General features: G+C 37.4%; 1 protein-coding gene across 2 annotated transcripts in view; it reads left to right on the top strand.

Moving 5' to 3' along the window:
• Positions 1-18,265, top strand: part of PRKG1 (protein kinase cGMP-dependent 1) — a 1,263,025-nt gene that overhangs the window by 1,132,123 nt on the left and 112,637 nt on the right. For both annotated transcript variants that reach the window (XM_059170234.1, XM_059170233.1), the window contains exon 9: positions 12,710-12,784. In XM_059170234.1, coding sequence (XP_059026217.1) covers positions 12,710-12,784 — 75 coding nt within the window. The remainder of the gene's footprint in view (positions 1-12,709; positions 12,785-18,265) is intronic.

Raw genomic sequence — 18,265 nt, 5'->3', positions numbered from 1 at the left:
AAGTTCTGATTTTGTGCTTTGCTGCTCTGCCACTTGCTGGGACCGGCCCCTCGCCCCGTAGTCTATCTTCCTATGGCTTTGGATTCACTTCTCTGCATGTCCTACCTTTCACAAAGAGGTCAATTTTCTGTTCCTAGAATTGCTGCTCTTATTCTTTTCTATCTCCTGTTGAGTTTGTAGGTGTTTGGAATGGTTTGATACCTATCTAGCTGAACTTCTGGGATCTGATGTCATTTCAGTCTGCTACTCCTCTACCATCTTGCCTCTCTCTCTCTAGAGTATTTATTTTCTGTTGGATACTGAGAGAAGATCCATCTTAGGAGGACACACTTGGGCTGATATCTGAATGGCATTAAGAAGAGGTGATGTGTGACTCAGTCGGTGAAGCATCCAGTTCTTGATTTTGGCTCAGGTCATGATCTCAGGGTTGTGAAATTGAGTCCTGCTTCAGGCTATGTGCTCTGGGCAGATTCTACTGGAGATCGTCTTCCTCTCCCTCTGCCCCTCCCCCTTCTCACACTTTCTTTCTTCAAAATATATAAATTTAAAAAAAATTGTTTTTCAAAAAGAAAAGAAAAGGTCACATATAAATCAAGAGAAAGAATGATCCAAGCAGAAGACAAAGGCCCTGGGGTAGATGTAAGGTCAACATATTCTGAGGTCAGAGGGAACATAGCCATTTGGAGAGATCAGGCAGAGAGGGCAGAAAGCAGAGACCTACCATTACATATAAGGTGATTAAATTATGTGTTTAAAAGATGACCCTGCCTGGTATGTAAGGGAAAGGGCAATTATAGTAATTCTCAAGAGAGAAAATGGTGACTGGAACCAAAGGGAAATAGAGAATAGGATTATTGAAGGTAGAATTACAGGATTTGGTGTTGGATTTTATATGGGGTGGTTGGATGAGGGAAAAAGTATGATCCAGAACAGGGATATGCAAACTTTTCTTGTAAAGGGCCACGTAGCAGATATTTTCAGCTATGCAGATCGTACTCTGTCCATTACAACTAGTCGACTCTGCTATTATATGTAGAAGCAGCCATAGGCAATATATGAAGCAGTGAGTGTGGCCATGTTTCAAAAACTTTATTTATAAGACAGGCAGTAGGCCAGATTGGATCTCCAGGTGTACATTTGTTGATCCCTGATCTCTAGAGTAAGTCCTGGAAAGAGTAAGGTTTTCTTTTCTGGAAAACCTTGCCATGCAGAGGCAAACAGAGGCTCTTGCATATTAGTGACACCTTCTGAGGTAGGACAGTCAAGTAGGGTCCCTGGGCCTCTGGGAGAGAGGGCTTCATGATCCAGGGAAGCACATTCCCATTTCCCAATCCACTTTCCACACTCACTGGAGCAACCCAACACGTGCCCAGAGTATGTGTTTGTTTTGACTTTCTTTACTCCCATATATGATAGATTTCATAGCCAGTTACAGGGGGATGGAACTGGCATAGTCAGTGATTTCTCCCCATTATGCTGACATGCATTCTAATATTTATGCAACTGTGCTTTTTATAAATATTTTACATGGCAGTTGTGCTAATATATTGATATTTAGTATTTGTAGCTATAAATTCTTTAATATGATGTTCATTGTACCTTCCCTCTGAAAATATATAGAATTTAATGTATTTCTCTATTTCTGGGAAAGAAAAGTTCATTATACAGAAGATGATTAAATTCCAGGACTAGGGAGCCCTTTAAGTACTATAGAGGTCAAATAAAACAACTAGTTAATTGACTTCTTCATTAAACATTTATTGAAGATTTTCTGCCCAGGGGCTTCACTAGTACCAGGAGTACATGGTTTAAAAACAACAACAACAAAACAAAATAAGGCATTGGAGAGCTCAGTACCTGGTGAAGGAGACTGACCAAAAAATCTACTAAATCCAGAAGTGTGCAGTAAGTCCTCTAAAAAGACAAACACAGGGTATCAGGTAGGGCTCAGAAAGGGGTGTATAAGAGAGGATGTGAGAGAGGTGAGGGGTTTAAGGCAGTGCTTCTCCAAAGATGTATGCTCAGGACCAGTTTTGTTTGAATTTCCAGACAGATGCTTTCATAAGATAAAATCTCAGTGGATTACTAGAAAAATAAAATGGAAAAAGATAAATGGCTGCTTTTAAAAACTATTATATTGAACATACATAAAATTATGTTTCAATAAAAATATCAGAACAGAGCACATGAGTGGCTCAGTCATTCAGTATCTGCCTTTGGCTCAGGTCATGATCCCAGGGTCCTGGGATCGAGCCCTACCTCAGGCTCCCTGTTTGGCGGGAAACCTGCTTTTCTCTCTCCCACTCGCCTGCTTGTGTTCCCTCTCTCGCTGTGTCTCTTTCTGTCAAATAAATACGTAAAATCTTTTTTTAAAAAAATATCAGGACAAACATAACACTGGATAAAAGGAAAAGAATTACAGAAGCTGATCGCATTGTCACTGAAAGCGTGTATATAAGCATTAAGGTGGAGGATGGTTATTACAGTTATTTGCAGTCATAAAACAAAAATTGGTGAGTGACACAGCAGTTTTCTGCTTGAAGTGAAATAGGGATACTTTTAAAGAACAGCGTGTGTGCCAGTATTTATCTTTAATGTGCCACGTGTTCCTGGTTCCTCCTTGTTAACTCTTCTAACCTAGACTGGATTGATAGAAACACCACTTACAGGAAACGATGAGCATCCAATCTGTTTTGTGCTTTGTTTAATAATCTCAGAACAGAGAAACCAGGCTCCAAAGAGGTGTCTGGTTGGAAATGGAAGTTGGCAATTTCAACATACTCTGGATAGTCATTATTATTTTCTCCCTAAAATGGAAGAAGTGGTGTTCTGTGTTCATTAATCCCTCATAAAGACTCAGTTCTGTCCATTCATCATGTAATCCATGAATGAAATAGATTGTGGAATTTGTACACTTGGCACTACAATTGGCAAACTCATCTTAAAATATCACGCATTTAGCATTACCCTTCTTTGCATGACCTGCATGCAGTTTGTACCAAATTTTTCCCACCTCATAAATTTGGCAAAAATTAAACAGGTCTGTGCCCAGTTCATAAAATATGAGTCTGCTGATCTTTTCCTTGGATGTCTCAGCAATGTCAAATCACTCTAAAATTTTCTAAATTTAGAAAAATTTTCCAAACTTCCCTACTAATCTCTTCAAAGTAAGAGTTTAGCAATCATACTTAGAGAGGTGCTGGTCTATGAAAGATCCCTGAAATCCGTCATGCTTAGATAAAGACATATAAGAATCTTATGTAGAACCCATTAAGATAGAATATTTACAGACTCATAATGGTTTAGAGAGAATATCTCAAAATACATATTTTAAAACAGTTTTTCATTTATTTAATTCTTTATTAAGGTAGAACATATTCTTAAAAGTTAAAGATTAAAAGTCTAAAAGAGTAAAACAAACAAACAAAAAACTTCATCCAGAAACCATAGCAAATGTTTCAGCAGTAAAATTATCAAATAAGCAAATAAATGAGATTGAGAAATTTTGTTCATACAGTTTGTTTCTACATAATCAAGGATGTCCTACAGTGTTTTTGTTGTGGTTGCTTTCATTTAACCATTAAGTGGGTTATTATGTAAGCACAGACATAGCCCAAAGTCAAATAAGTGCTAAACCTATAGAGTTCCAACTCATAATTTAAAATATCTGGAAGAATGCATAACAGAATATGAATGCTTCACCCAGGGCTCTAGATTAAAGTAATCTTTTATTCCTTAAAATGTTGTAGTGCCAGGGCGCCTGGGTGGTTCAGTAGGTCAAGCCTCTGCCTTCAACTCAGGTCATGGTCTCAGGGTCCTGGGATCTCGAGCCCACATCGGGCTCTCTGCTCAGCAGGGAGCCTGCTTCCCCCTTTCTCTCTGCCTGCCTCTCTGCCTACTTGTGATCTCTGTCAAATAAATAAATAAAATCTATTAAAAAAATGTTTTAGTGCCTTTCACAATTTCAACATCTGACTGTTGGGATCAGAAAAGAAAAAAAAAATGTACATCTTAAATTCAATGTTGGTCTGTGTCAGTTGATTGATAGATAAGACACCTAGTCAACTCAACCAGATTCTACCCTGGAGAAGACTAACTGTACAGACATTTGAGACACAAACATGGCTAATACCACCCGGATTTTTGTTTCTCAAAAATCATAGTAAATTAATTGGGAGAGTTCCTGGAATCAATTCTTAACTTTAGATTTCTTTGGCAACTTTTGATTTTTTTGGCTCCTGGATCATCATTTTCAACTTTTGATTCTTTTAAAGCATATAGTAATAATCAAGAAATAGTTTAAATTCCATGTGTTTTATTTGTAATCAGTTTTTCTTAATGAATAATCCCATGATAGCTAAGAAATTATTGTTACAAAGGAAAGACAGAGACAAATGTCTAACACTTTGGTGTGTGTAATTTTTCCTGCCAATATGAACATGTGAAGAATAAAAAAAAAAACTGATAAGGAAACTGCTCATAAAAGTGTAACTGCTTTCTCTGAAATTATATCCTATTTCATCTTAAATAGATAATATTTTTTTAATAGATACTATAGCCTGTCTTCTTTTTTTAAGGTGTATTTATGTATTTGAGGGAGAGAGAGAGCATGAGCCTGGAGCTGGTGGGGACAGTTAGGAACAGAGGGAGAGGAAGAGAGAAACTCAAGCAGACTCCACACTAAGTATGCAGACCAATGCAGGGCTCAATATCTCAACCCTGAGATCATGACCTGAGCAGGAACCAAGAGTCTGAGTCTCAACTGACTTTGCCTTCAGACGCCTGGAGCCTTCCTTCTGATAGCGTTCAACCACGCTTCTCTGCCAACCTTGTATTATAATTGCTGGTTTCTTATCTCTACTATAAAGCTATATATTTCTTAAGGGTATAGCTTAATCTTCTTGCATAATCCACAGTAACTTGAGTTATTCCTTGTAGAGAGTAGGCATGGTACAAACACATCTGTGTGTCTGAATGGATGAAGGGTGGTTAGGTGGGTGGTGGGTGGAGTATTTGGAAGGAGAGGAGTGTTGGCTGGTTGTATAGTACTTGGGCTCCTTCTCCCTCTAATGAAACATATATTTAGGGGTGCCTGGGTCGCTCAGTGGGCTAAGCCTCTGCCTTCAGCTCAGGTCATGATCTCAAGGTCCTGGAATCAAGTCCCGCATTGGGCTCTCTGCTCAGCAGGGAGCCTGCTTCCCCCTCTTTCTCTGCCTGCCTCTCTGCCTACTTGTGATCTCTTTCTCTCTCTGTCAAATAAATAAATAAATCTTTTTTAAAAATCCATTAAACAAATTTAAAAAAAGAAACATCTATTCATATGGTACTTTGTAAGATAAACCGCTGATAATTATGGCTAAAGTCATTATAAGTAAAATGATCAAACAAAAGTAACAGCAGCCTTTATTTGAAGCCGCAAAGTGAATTAACAGATTTTCTCAGTAAGTGTATCGAAGTAATAAAGGATGCCTCTGGTATCTTGGACTTGGCTAAGTAACAAATGCCCTAGCTAGTTTGAAACACTAATCTTATGTTTTCTTTTAATATATTTTTAAGGAGTTATCCAAGATTCAAGATAAGAAAGTCTAATGGATATAATCATATATGCCCGCCAAATTAGAGAGAGCTTTGTCAAAAGAGTTCAGATAATGCTTGGCAAACATTTTGCTTAGCATTCTTGAAGTATTTGTAGTAGTTTCTGGTTTAAGATACTACTTTTGGCTCATTTTGACTTACAATCTTTATGAAGAAAGAAACTTATAAATAAATTTTGAGATTTCCTGCCACCCTATTTTCATTTTGGAAAAAAAACCAAAATCTGTTCTAAGTACTTTTATACAAGATCCCAAACAATTTAGTGGAACAGAGAAGAAAAGATCATGAGGACAAATTCAATTAATATGTGTTATTTAATACATCCATAATTTATTAAAATAGAAAACGCTTTGTAAACTGTGAAGTGAAATGTAAATGCCGTCCCTTTTTAGCAACATGATAACGCTCTTCCCTGGCATTTGGACTGCTTTCCTAATAATATAATAGCCCGTTTCTCTCTCGATGAAGTCTCATCATATCACAACCGAAGAACAAAATTACACACTTTTTAGACATACCACTGAGTAATAAGCTCCCTTCAAAAGGATGTTTTGGCTTAATAATGAAAGCATCTTAATAACTGAAATTATTACCCACTGAGTTACTGTCACCATAATGTTCTAAAGCAGACAAATTTCCTAGAACAGGAAACATAGCCTTTTAATTGATACCTTTGAAGGGAAATTTCTGTGAATACCATTCCTGATGTAAAAGTAGCATTTCTGACAGGGCGCCTGGGTGGCTCAGTGGGTTAAGCCTCTGCCTTCGGCTCAGGTCATGATCCCAGGGTCCTGGGATCGAGCCCTGCATCGGGCTCTCTGCTCAGCGGGGAGCCTGCTTCCCTCTCTCTCTCTCTCTCTCTCTCTGCCTGCTTCTCTGCCTATTTGTGATCTCTGTCTGTCAAATACATAAATAAAATCTTTTTTAAAAAGAAAGCAAGAAGAAGAAAGCATTTCTTTCCCCCTCCCTCTCTTCTTTCCTGTCTTCCTTTCTTCTTCCTTTCCCAGTTCCAGACTTTTCTATTTCCTGCACCCCTTCTGCCCTGTTTCCTTTCACGTCTCCCTTGCAAGTGCATATAACCTACCAGCAGTAAGCAGGAAAGGGATTCTGCACTTGCTCTCTCTCTACCTTTGTGTGCTCAGCTAATAACATTTCATCCACCTCCTCTAAACATTGCCAAGACTTGTGAAAACTGGCTTTCACATCCCAAGGAAGAGCAAACTTGCCTAATACTTACCGCCTCAGGCCACAGTAAGTTCTGCTCTCGAAATACACGGAATGATGGCCTTTTTTGTTCATGAAGGTCGCCTTCATTTATTCCAGAATTATGGCTAGTGTATATGTGAAATTGGCTTCTTTATTTAACAGTGCTGAAATGTAACTCACACCTGAATTGTGAGGTTTGTTTATAAACAGAAGTCAATGTGTGTCCTCTGGTCTCCCATAGCTGTTATAACTGATAAATAATATATATATTTTTTTATTTTTTGCTCCTCAGTTGTTAAAGTTTTTAAAACATTGTGTTATAATCCCTTTCTGACTAGAACAGAGACAGTCTTGCCTTTAGTAGTCAAGCAATGTTGTGGGACTTGAGTAAATATTTAAAAAGGCATCAGATACCTCTACTAATACTTTTCAAATGCCTCTTTGATGAAGCTTCACACATATGGCACGCATTCCTGCAGAATTTCTGTGAAAGGGAAAATTGCAACACTAATTAGCTGATGCTTGCACCAGGAAGGATAAATTCTGTAATGCCATCAATAAACTTACCAAGATTCTTAAATTATTCATTGATCAGTACAGAGATACACAGACAGAGACAGCCACTTGGAACTTAACATGGCTTGAAAATTCCACGTTTTCTTCAGCTTTCAGTTAAGCATAATGTTTGGCTTTACTCTTTGAGGCCGCTAGGTTATTAGCAGGATACCTTTGTTCTGTGTTTCCAAAAAATGTTGCTTGGCCAGGATTGCTTTCTAAATTAAGATTATTTGCAAAGGACTTATGGTTCCAATTTCAAAGCCAGGATGGTAGTTCTGGGTGTTTTATTTTGAAAAGAAATTCCATATGTTTAATCCATAATCGAGAGTATAAATACACATGTTTTTGTACATGGGTGCCACACCCCTCCTTCATCTGTATGTATGCGTATGTGTGTGTAGATGGGTAGGTCAGAATTCTATCACATGTGTCCGTGTAATGAACTATTATCTATCCATGAAAATGGTGTTTAGGAAGTGTTTGAAAATAAAACTCTATACTTACGCTAGAATATTAATTAAAAAAATCAAAGTATTAAATCCTAGCTGCTTTAGGATTACAACTCCATAAATTTAGCAGTAAAACCCTATAGAAAAAAAGTGAAAAGAAATACATAAAGATCTTCCAATTCGTTATTTGTGGTTAGAGAACTATGATGATTTCTGAATTTCTTCTGAGTTTTTTGAAAGCTTTCCACAAGAGGGGCCTGTGGGTGGTGGTTATGTTAGATAAGCATCTTATTGATAACTGCTCAGGTCATGATCTCATAAGACCCAGCCCTATGTGGGTCTGCTTAGGATTCTCTCCCTCTCCTTATGCCCCTCCTCCTGCTTCTTGCATGCATGCTCTTTCTCTCTTAAATAAAATCTTAAAAAAAAAAAAAAAAAAAAAAAAAAAAAAACCTTTACCATAATAATAAATTGATTACATTTTAGATGAGAAGCATTTTCCTTAATTATCAGGAATATGTTTCAAAAATAAGTCCCTATTGTATCAAGATAGGGGCCTTTTGCAAGTTCATATTATTCCCTTCATTTTTTCAATCCAGTAGTGTAAAAAAAGATTTAGAAATATTGAATCATTAGGACCACATGAATTCATATTTTAAATCAAGGACACTGAAGAAAACATATGAAAAAGTCACACTTGAAATACTTCTTTTGTTCACACTTTTTAAATGTGATACTTACCATTGGCTATGACCAGGCTTTAACAAAAATGGATATAAAATGGTCATAATCAGTCTAAATGTGTTTTTTACTTCCAATCAGGCTCAACTTACTTTTAAACTCATTTCTGTGATTAGATGGTTTCTGCTTGTAAAACTCTGTAGATCTTCACCAGATGTAGGGTTTTACATTTGTATACTCTGCGAATAGGAATTTCAAACTCTTTTCTTTCTTTCTTTGTCTGATTGCTGAGGCTAGGACTTCTAGTACTGTATTGAACAAACAGTGGTGAGAGTGGGCCTCTCTGTCTTGTTCTGATCTTAGGGGAGAAGCTCTCGGTTTTGCCCCATTGAGAATGATATTCACTGTGGGTTTTTCATAGATGGCTTTGATGATATTGAGGTATATAACCTCTATCCGTACACCGTGAAGAGTTTTGATCAAGAAAGGATGCTGTAGTTTGTCAGATGCTCTTTCAGCATCTATTGAGAATATCATATGGTTCTTGTTCTTTCTTTTATTAATGTGATATGTCAGGTTGACTGATTTGTGACTGTTGAACCCTTGCAGCCCAGGAATAAATCCCACTTGGTCCTGGTGAATCATCCTTTCAATGTACTGTTGGATCCTATTACCTAAAATCTTGGTGAGAATTTTGGCATCCATGTTCATCAAGGATATTGTTCTGTAGGTCTCCTTTTTGATGGGGTCTTTGTCTTTTGATGGGGTCTGGTTTGGGGGTCAAAGTAATGCTGGCCTCATAGAACAAGTTTGGAAGATATTCAACTGGCAATGAATGTCTCTTCACAGACGACATGATACTTTATGTGGAAAATCCAAAAGACCCAACCCCAAAATTACTATAATTCATACAGGAATTCAGCAACATGGCAGGATATTAAAGTCAGTGCACAGAAATCTGTTGCATTTCTTTATACTAACAATGAGACAGAAGAAAGAGAAATTAAGGAATCAATCCCATTTACAATTGCACCCAAAACTGTAAGATACCTAGGAATAAACCTAACCAAACAGGTAAAAGATGTGTGCTCTAAAAACGACAGAATACTAATGAAAGAAATTGAGGAAGATAAACAAAAAAAAAAAAGGAAAAATATTCCACACTCATTAGTTAGAAGAATAAATATTGTTAAAATATCTGTGCTACCCAGAGTAATCTATACATTCAGTGCTATCCCTGTGAAAATACCGTCAACATTTTACACAGAGCTGCAACAAGCCATCCTAAGAATTTGTATGGAACCAGAAAAGACTCCAAATAGCTAGAGGAATGTTTAAAAAGAAAACCAAAGCTGGTGGCATCACAATGCCTGACTTCAAGCTCTATTACAGAGCTGTCATCATCAAGACAGTATGGTACTGGCACAAAAACAGACATATAGATCAATGGAATAGAATAGAGAGCCCAGAAATGGACCCTCAACTCTATGGTCAACTAATATTGGACAAAGCAGGAGAGAATGTCCAATGGAAAAGAGACAATCTCTTCAGTAAATGGTTCTGGGGATGTTGGATAGCCATGTGCAGAATTATGAAACTGGACCATTCTTAAACCATACAGAAAGAAAGTGAAGAGAAAGTGTAAGACAGGAATCCATCAAAATCCTAGAGAACACAGGCAGCAACCTCTTTGCCCTTTGCCATAGCAACTTCTTGCAAGAAACACCTCCAAAGGCAAGGGAAGCAAAAGCAAAAAATGAATTCTTGGGACTTTATTAAGTTAAAAAGCTCTTGCATAGCAAAGGAAACAGTCAACAAAACCAAAAGGCAACCTACAGAATGGGAGAAGATATGTGCAAATGACATATCAGATAAAGGGCTGGTGTCCAAGATCTATAAAGAACTTATTAAACTCAATACCCTAAAAACAATCTAGTCAAGAAATGGGCAGAAGAGATAAACAGACATTTCTCCAAAGAAGATCTACAAATGACCAACAGACACATGAAAAAAAAAAAAAAAATGCTCAACATCACTTGTCATCAGGGAAATAGAAATCGAAACCACAATGAAATACCACTTTATACCAGTCAGATTGGGTAAAATTAAAAAAGACAGGAAATGACAGGTGTTGGCAAACTTGCGGAGAAAGGGGAACCCTCCTACACTGTTGGTGGGAATGTAAACTGGTGCAGCCACTGTGGAAAACAGTATGGAGGTTCCTCTATTAGGTTCCTCTATTAGGTAGAACTCTAATAGGTTTCTCTATTAAAAATAGAGCTACCCTATGTCCCAGCAATTGCACTACTGGGTATTTACCCCAATTATACAAATATAGTGAACCAGAGGGGCATGTGCACCCGAATGTTTATAGCAGTGATGTCCACAATAACCAAACTACGGAAAGAGCCCAGATGTCCTTCGACAGATGAATGGATAAAAAAGATGTGGTATCAACCACATATTTTTTCCACAACAAAATAAATACTGTATTTCACTTTACAGTGTAAACCTATCTCTAAATCATGATGGTGACATTCTATTTATTGGAAAGAACAATGGCAAAAATCCTATTTGAACATGAAAATCAACTATGGGGGTTATTTATCATTTATTTTATCATTATATGTCTTTGGAAGTTGTATAAGGACCATCGGCCAACTGCAGTCTTCATTTATCTGATGTCCATTAACACAGTGTGTCACAGTATTAGAAACACTGTGTTTTAGCTTAGCATTCCAGCTATCCTGTCCCCCAGATGAGATCATTACCCAAGGTCCTGAGTTAATGGCTCCCCAACCTCCTGTTGGCTGGGTCCCCAAGCAAGTGTTACATTCTTCTTCATATATTCATATTCTTTAAATAAAGTAAAACCAAACAAACAATAGCTAAAAAGAATGGTGTGCATTGAAGTGGTTAAGCAACATTGAACTTTACATCAACAAATACCCCATGTTTCAGCACCTGACCAGGCGTATTTTGTTACTTGATACAATACACAAAGCCATTTTCATGCATTAAAATTATAGAAGTTTAAAATTAAAATGTAATTTCTTATACATTTGACCATTCACCATCCACACTCTGGACATTGCTAGGAATTCGATGGTTAGTGTCAAGGCATTGTGATTTGGATAGGAGCCACAGGGTAGGTTTTAAGGGTCTGGGGTCTATCAGCCCTCACCCTGCCTGGCTGTTATGACTGGAGGTCAGTTTCTTAACCTCTGGTGCCTTATTACCCTCATCCTCAGAGGATTTCTGTACCCATAGAAGTACTTGTTATTATATATAGAACATATAGAACAGCACCTAGCATATAAGTGCCATATAAGTGACAGCCCTGATTATTATGTGACACTTTGAATATAAACTTTCCTTCTGTTCCCCTGTTCAGTCCAGTTCAGTGGTTGCCAAAATGTCATGCATGCAAGAGTTACTGTATCTGGTTGTATTCAGTAATTTTCAAGGGTGATATCCATGTTTGTGTGTATACATGTTTTGCTGACCCTGTAATATTTTATATTATAGGTATACGATAGATGAGACTTCATTATATATAGTAGGTCTGAACATAGTCCTGGGTCCATACCAAGATATTGAATACAGTAGTTTAAAGAGTTGCCTTACTGTTCCTTGTTGATGATAAAGTCGGTTTTTTGATCCCTCCAAAATGAGTTGACTTCCTTAAAATTGTCTTCTGTTCTTTTCTTATCTTCTGCATATGTATTTTTTTCCTACATATGTATTTTGCCTTGGAAGATTAATGTACAGTTTTGTTAAGTGGCACTAGTAATGCTTATCTTCTATAATGTGTTGGAGAATTGGAATTAATATACATTCATGAGCATTAAAAGGATAGTGCATCCAGTAAGTATTTCATGATTGGTGGATCTTGTTATTTCCGTAGTAGAATTGACCCATCAACTTTGTGGTATATATCATTTTGTGTGTCACAGACTTTCTTCCACCCATTCTTTGATTATCTGCTTTTTCTGGATATAGTTCTAAGGTGTTGGGAAATAGGTGAACAGATGGGAGCGGTCACTGCTTTCAGAGGTTATATCATTATCTGATGTGTTTCTTAACAATGTATCTAGACTGAATATTTGAATTCATTTTTATTTAGTTCCTTTAGGATTGTTTCAATATACCATTGACTAGGTTGTCGTTATAAGGACTCTGCAGGGAATTTACCCTGACCACTCTGTTTTTCCCAACAGCTCTTTCAAGCATTTGATTGGAGGACTGGATGATGTCTCCAATAAAGCATATGAAGACGCAGAAGCCAAAGCAAAGTAAGTGAGAGTTATTTTTTTTCCCCCTTTGGCTTTAGTCTTGATTTTTAAAAAAATGATTTTGACTAAAAATAAGATACATTTTTTTGAACTTCAAAAGCCCAACACTCTGACAGGAGGAAACCAATTGCTTAAAAAAGAAAAATAAAACAAAAAAAACACAAATTTCAAGGTCGTGATTAAATAGTATGCTTAAATTAAATAGTATGTCTCTTCTTGAATATGAAATGATAATTTGGGGAGAAAGATCAGCTCAGTGAGGGAAAATGGTAAGTTTAAATCCTATATAGGTCATTGAATCCAAACACAGTATTTCTCCCATTGAAAATACTTTCTAAGTGAAGGGTGGCGGTTTGTGTTCACTAGTTGTTTGTGAAATTGTATGGAACATAATAAGGCTAGAAATACTTCCCAGTGAAAATACATTGTTCCTTTACCTTGAACTGCAGTGGCATGAAGTTATTAGAATGATATGAGATAGTAGGTATCCCATGAATTATCATTTTTGTATAACAAATCAATTTGATCTCCTAATATTGCTTACTTTGAAAGCTTGGCTTCAAAGTTTGCTTACTTTGAAGCCAAGCTTTAATCTTTTTTGACAAAAATTTGAAATTCTTTGAGATTGGCTTTTACTGGAAAAAATTTTAGGTTACTTCTAAAAAATGGTAATCTTCAAAATACTGCCCTCCTTTTTCTAATGAACTAATTTAAGGAAAAGCAATTCAGTATTGATATCATATAAGACACCTGAAAGATTAAGCTGACAAAGATTTGTCAGTAAGTAGATAGTTCAGGGGAAGAACTTGGTCGGTTTTGCAGTAACCTCAAAAGCAAAAACAACAACAACAACAATAATAATAATAAAAGTGATTTTGTCTTGAATCTAGGAAGGTTGAAAGTTGGGTCTAGAATTAAAGTACTATAGTTTATTTGGACTGATAAAATTCTATTACTTTAAAGCTACCTAAACATAGTCAGTTTCTTCTCTATATATTTGCTTTTGTTTCTTCTGCTGTTTGGAGGAGCACAGACGTACATCCTGAGGTCACATGGTAGCAGAGCCTTTCAGTGATTTTCTTAGATCATTGCACGAGCCGTTCTAACACCAAACTCCATGCAGTCTGGGGATTGCCTGTGCTGTGGGTGATAGATATCAATTTTCTGGTTTTCTCCAGTAGATTAAAATATGCCTCAATGCTAAGGTTAGACTTTAGTTTCTGGTGTTAGTACTAATCCTACTGAGATGGAAGAGGGGGCCATTTAGGATCCTTATCAGTTTTAAAAATTATAAGAAAAAAATTATAAGACTCCCTTTGTTATTATTGGACTTTATCCCTAGAGGAACATGTGCCATATAAAACTCCTATTTATAATTTATGTTAGTGTGGTTTTTTTCACCCTTAAGTATATGCATTCAAGTAAGATTAAGTTGCAAAAAAAAAAAATTGCCATGGATCATTCCAAATATATATATATCACATAGATACATTTTGTGTATATAACTGGTGGTAATATTCAAAATTCATCTAAAACTTATATGAGCAACCATCTGAATGCTTTTACAGCTACTAGAAAAAGAGGTCTTTAAATAAAGCATTCTTTGGGCTATTTCTGCTTCCTACCAAATTTTAGATTCTTATAATGAAAGTTTTTGTATAACTCCTATTTGCCCAAAGTTGAGTCCAGTCACAGGCTTGAGAGTGGGTGGCGATGGGAAAACAACATGCATTGGCTTTATCCTTCTCGGTGTCCCACTGGATTCCAAGAGTTAGCTGCGCGTGCATCTCATGTATTCTGGTCATTTGTGGGCTCCCTTGCACATGCTTCAACCAAAGGGAACAAGGGAAAGAAATGCACGGAAGTTCAGATCAGACAGTTACTAGATAGGAAGGGTGAGGATACTTCTCATTTGAAGAGAATCGGTATGAAAAATGTGATCCTGGAGGCGGGCCAGAAGCCTCTGTCATTTCCAGCCAAGTGATCTCAGCCATGAGTGAACGCTGGCTCTCAGTGCCCTCATCTTACCTTTAAAATGGTACTTCTGTGATGTAATTGATAGCTGTATGGAGAAATACTTAGTTAATTATAAAGGGCTATAAAAATGAATGATATTATTGGTAGAAGTAGTCATTAGAAGTGCATCCTAGTGCATTTGATAAATTGCTTGATTCATAGAAAATTACTGCATATCGATTATGGAAAACTTCCTGGGCAGAAAGCCTGTACTGTAATGTACACAAACTACTCTCACGTTGGCAACATATCCTAAAATTTAACCTAGCCTGGAAAAGATGCATAAATACCATTTTTGTAAAAATGGGAGCATTTAGTTAAAAGAAAGTTTGGGGGCTCCTGGATAACTCAACTGAGTCCGGTCACATGTTTTGATCTACACCCACTTGATCTGAATATAGACTTGCAGACCCTGCACTGAGTCTGTGTAAAAGCTCAGGTCTTGATCTCAGGGTCATGAGTTCAAGCCCTACCTTTTAAAATTAAAAAAAATAATAATAAAGTTCAGTTATGATTAAAGAACAGAGAAGGGTAATTACATGAATATTTCCATCCAGGTGACTTAGAATATTGTTAGTTGAACCCATTAATTTGATAGACTAGAACTTAGTTATTATACTTATACATGAATATAAGTTAACTAGGAGAGATTTGTTTAAACTTTTCTAGCTCACTTAATACTAAATCCAAATGAATGCATAACCCATGGTCCTTAATACTGATTATTAGAAAAAAGGAATACCTTGATGAAAAAAAAATACCTAAAATCATTGATCCAAATTCTAGAGAAATTGATAAATGTAACCTTTTTTATTCCTCAGAATAGCTAAATACGTGGGTACATCCTGTTCTTTGTTACACTCTTTACTGTTCATATTTTATAGCTTTCTAATAAATACTTAGTACCTGAAGATTTCTAAAGTTGAAAGTATTGTTTCAGTTAGGTGTCCTATCACACAGGGTAAACTCTGAATTATTCCCCAGGAAAAGCTTTTTAGTTGAACTAGCAACTTTAACTGTCTGCACGTGTTAAGACTGTTGTCTCATTATTAGATTTCTTCCCCTTAAGGACATTGTGCCTTTGTCTCTGTATTTAAGGAGCTTCTAAGGGTTGCCACTTCAGGGCCTATGGACATGCTCCAATCAGTCGAAATTCCCTGGATAATTCTTGAAAGGCCTCTACATCTCTGTATAGATCACCAAATCTGTACCATTTAGAACTGAGGTGTTGATTGGCTCCACCATCTAAGGGTTCTTTTTAAAGATCTCCTTGATTTTGCAGAATCCCCTAAAGATGAGATTGATATTAAAGTCCAACTAAAAGGATCACATTATTTCTCCATGTGAAATTATTGTTGGTGTTGTCTCTCACCGACGATGCTGATTTGGGTTTAAAGAGGGGGGATAAAAACAACAACAACAAAAAAGGCCTGACTGTAAACCTCAATTCATGTGAGACATTTAGAAGTTCGGTTGTGAGAAACTCACTAGCTTGTAGCATAATCAGATCCCTGTGGCAGAACGGTCCACAGAAGGTACTGGGCATCGCTGATCCGGGAGATGGCTGGAGAGAAAATGGCCCGGGGAGATGTTTCTCAGAACACGTCTGTGCTGGGCGTGTGGCTTCAGCCTGTCTCACAGCATTTATTTCCTACAAAGAAAATTATTCTTGACAGAAACTACCTTTATGGCATGTTTAAGCTCCTCTTGATTGCTGCTAATTATCCACTAAGGGCTTCTCTTTCTACAATATGAAGTTATCATCCCAAAGACATTAGAAGAGACAACAGCAGATCAAAGTTAAGCATCATTTAGCCTTATATAGAGCAGAAAGTAGCATGTGTGATGAAAGGTACACATTATTTTCCTTTGAGACTTATGTATGCATTCAGTTAATAAACATTTAGAAATTTACTTAATGATGAGTCAGAAATTATGCTGTGCAATATCAATACCAAGTACAAAACCTGGTTTCTAGCACTAAGCATTTTGCTGTTCTGACAGCTCTAGGGATATAGATTCATAAGTGCATTTATTTATGATCTAAATTGATGATTCTCAACATTATTCTTCACGAGGAACACATTCTCAAAGCATGATTTACATAAAGCTGCGAATGAGTGCAGTCATATGTTCTAATCTATGACATCACTTGATGTGAATATAGATTTAAAGACCCTGCCCTGACTCTCTAGCCCCCTCCCATACGATCGTTAACCACGTTCATTCACCTTGACTCATGCACTGATTTAGTCAGCAAATATTCTCTGTGTTCCTACAAAATGCTACCTATAAAGCAATGAATAAAATAGACATACACCTTGCCTTCATGGTGCATATAGGGAGGGAGACACACATTACCGATTCCCTGAGGAAGTGACATTTTATCTAGATTTGAGCTGAATTCTGAAGAATTAGCTGGTACCAGCTAAGCAAGAATTAGTTGACATTTGTTGGGGAAGGACATGCAGAGAGCAGTATAACCAGGAAAATCACCTTTGCAGAGCCGCCTGGGTAGGATCCAAGACTGCCTCTCTAAGTAGTCAAAGTCCCAACAAGGTTGGGACCTAGAATGCCAAAGTCAGAGATCAGAGGTTAAGGACTTAGGAAATTCAACTCAGGCTTGTCAGTTACCAAGAGATTAGTTGGTTTACATTGTAATTGAGCAGCCTTTCCTTTGTGTCCAGGGAGTAAAGAGTGAAAACGGAGAGCAGCAGCAGAGTATTTTCGAGAGGGGGAAGCTGACAGTAAAAAGAACTAGAATGAGAGCAGTTTGAGTAATGAAAGGGAGTTGAGAGATAGTAAGGTGGCAAAACCAGTAGGTGTCCTGAAGGAAATAGATGTTGGTGGTGAAGGGGAGCACGGTCAAGGATGGTGCAAGGATTTGGGGTCTGGAAATCAGAAGGAGGCACCGGCATTCAGTAGTATAGAATATGGTTGCCAGGTTTGAAGAGTGGGGGGACAATGAAGTGACTTTTCCTCAGGTTGTATACAGGAAGCCCTTGAGAATAGTTGGGCAGGTCTGGAGCTCAGAGAAGAGGTTTGGATGCATTTGAGAATTATGAGCATTTACATGGGGAATGGAATTAAAGATGCAGATGAGAAAGAAAGTAGAGAATTAGAACATCTGGCACTGAGGGTTGGCTCTTGAGGAACTAGCATTTGAAACTCTGTTAAAGGAGAAGGACTGACACCACACACACACACACACACACACACACATACACACACACACACACAGAAAAGGAGAGAAGAGAAGCAGAAGCAAAGCCAGATGCGTCACAGAAGCCACGAACAGAGTGCATTTTCCGAATGAGGGAGGAGATGATGACGTTGCATGCGTTCGAGAGTTCTGGTGGTAAACAAATGCCCACTGGATTTCCCAAACCACCGGTTCACATTCACGGTGGGGTGGGTAAGGATTGAGTCCCACCACATGGGTTAAAAATGACACTGGTGTGAAGA

Source organism: Mustela lutreola, chromosome 4 (genome assembly GCF_030435805.1).
Source record: "Mustela lutreola isolate mMusLut2 chromosome 4, mMusLut2.pri, whole genome shotgun sequence".
Classification (NCBI taxonomy): domain Eukaryota; kingdom Metazoa; phylum Chordata; class Mammalia; order Carnivora; family Mustelidae; genus Mustela; species Mustela lutreola.
Note: the sequence above shows the minus strand (reverse complement) of the source record. Positions and strands in the feature narration are given on the sequence as shown.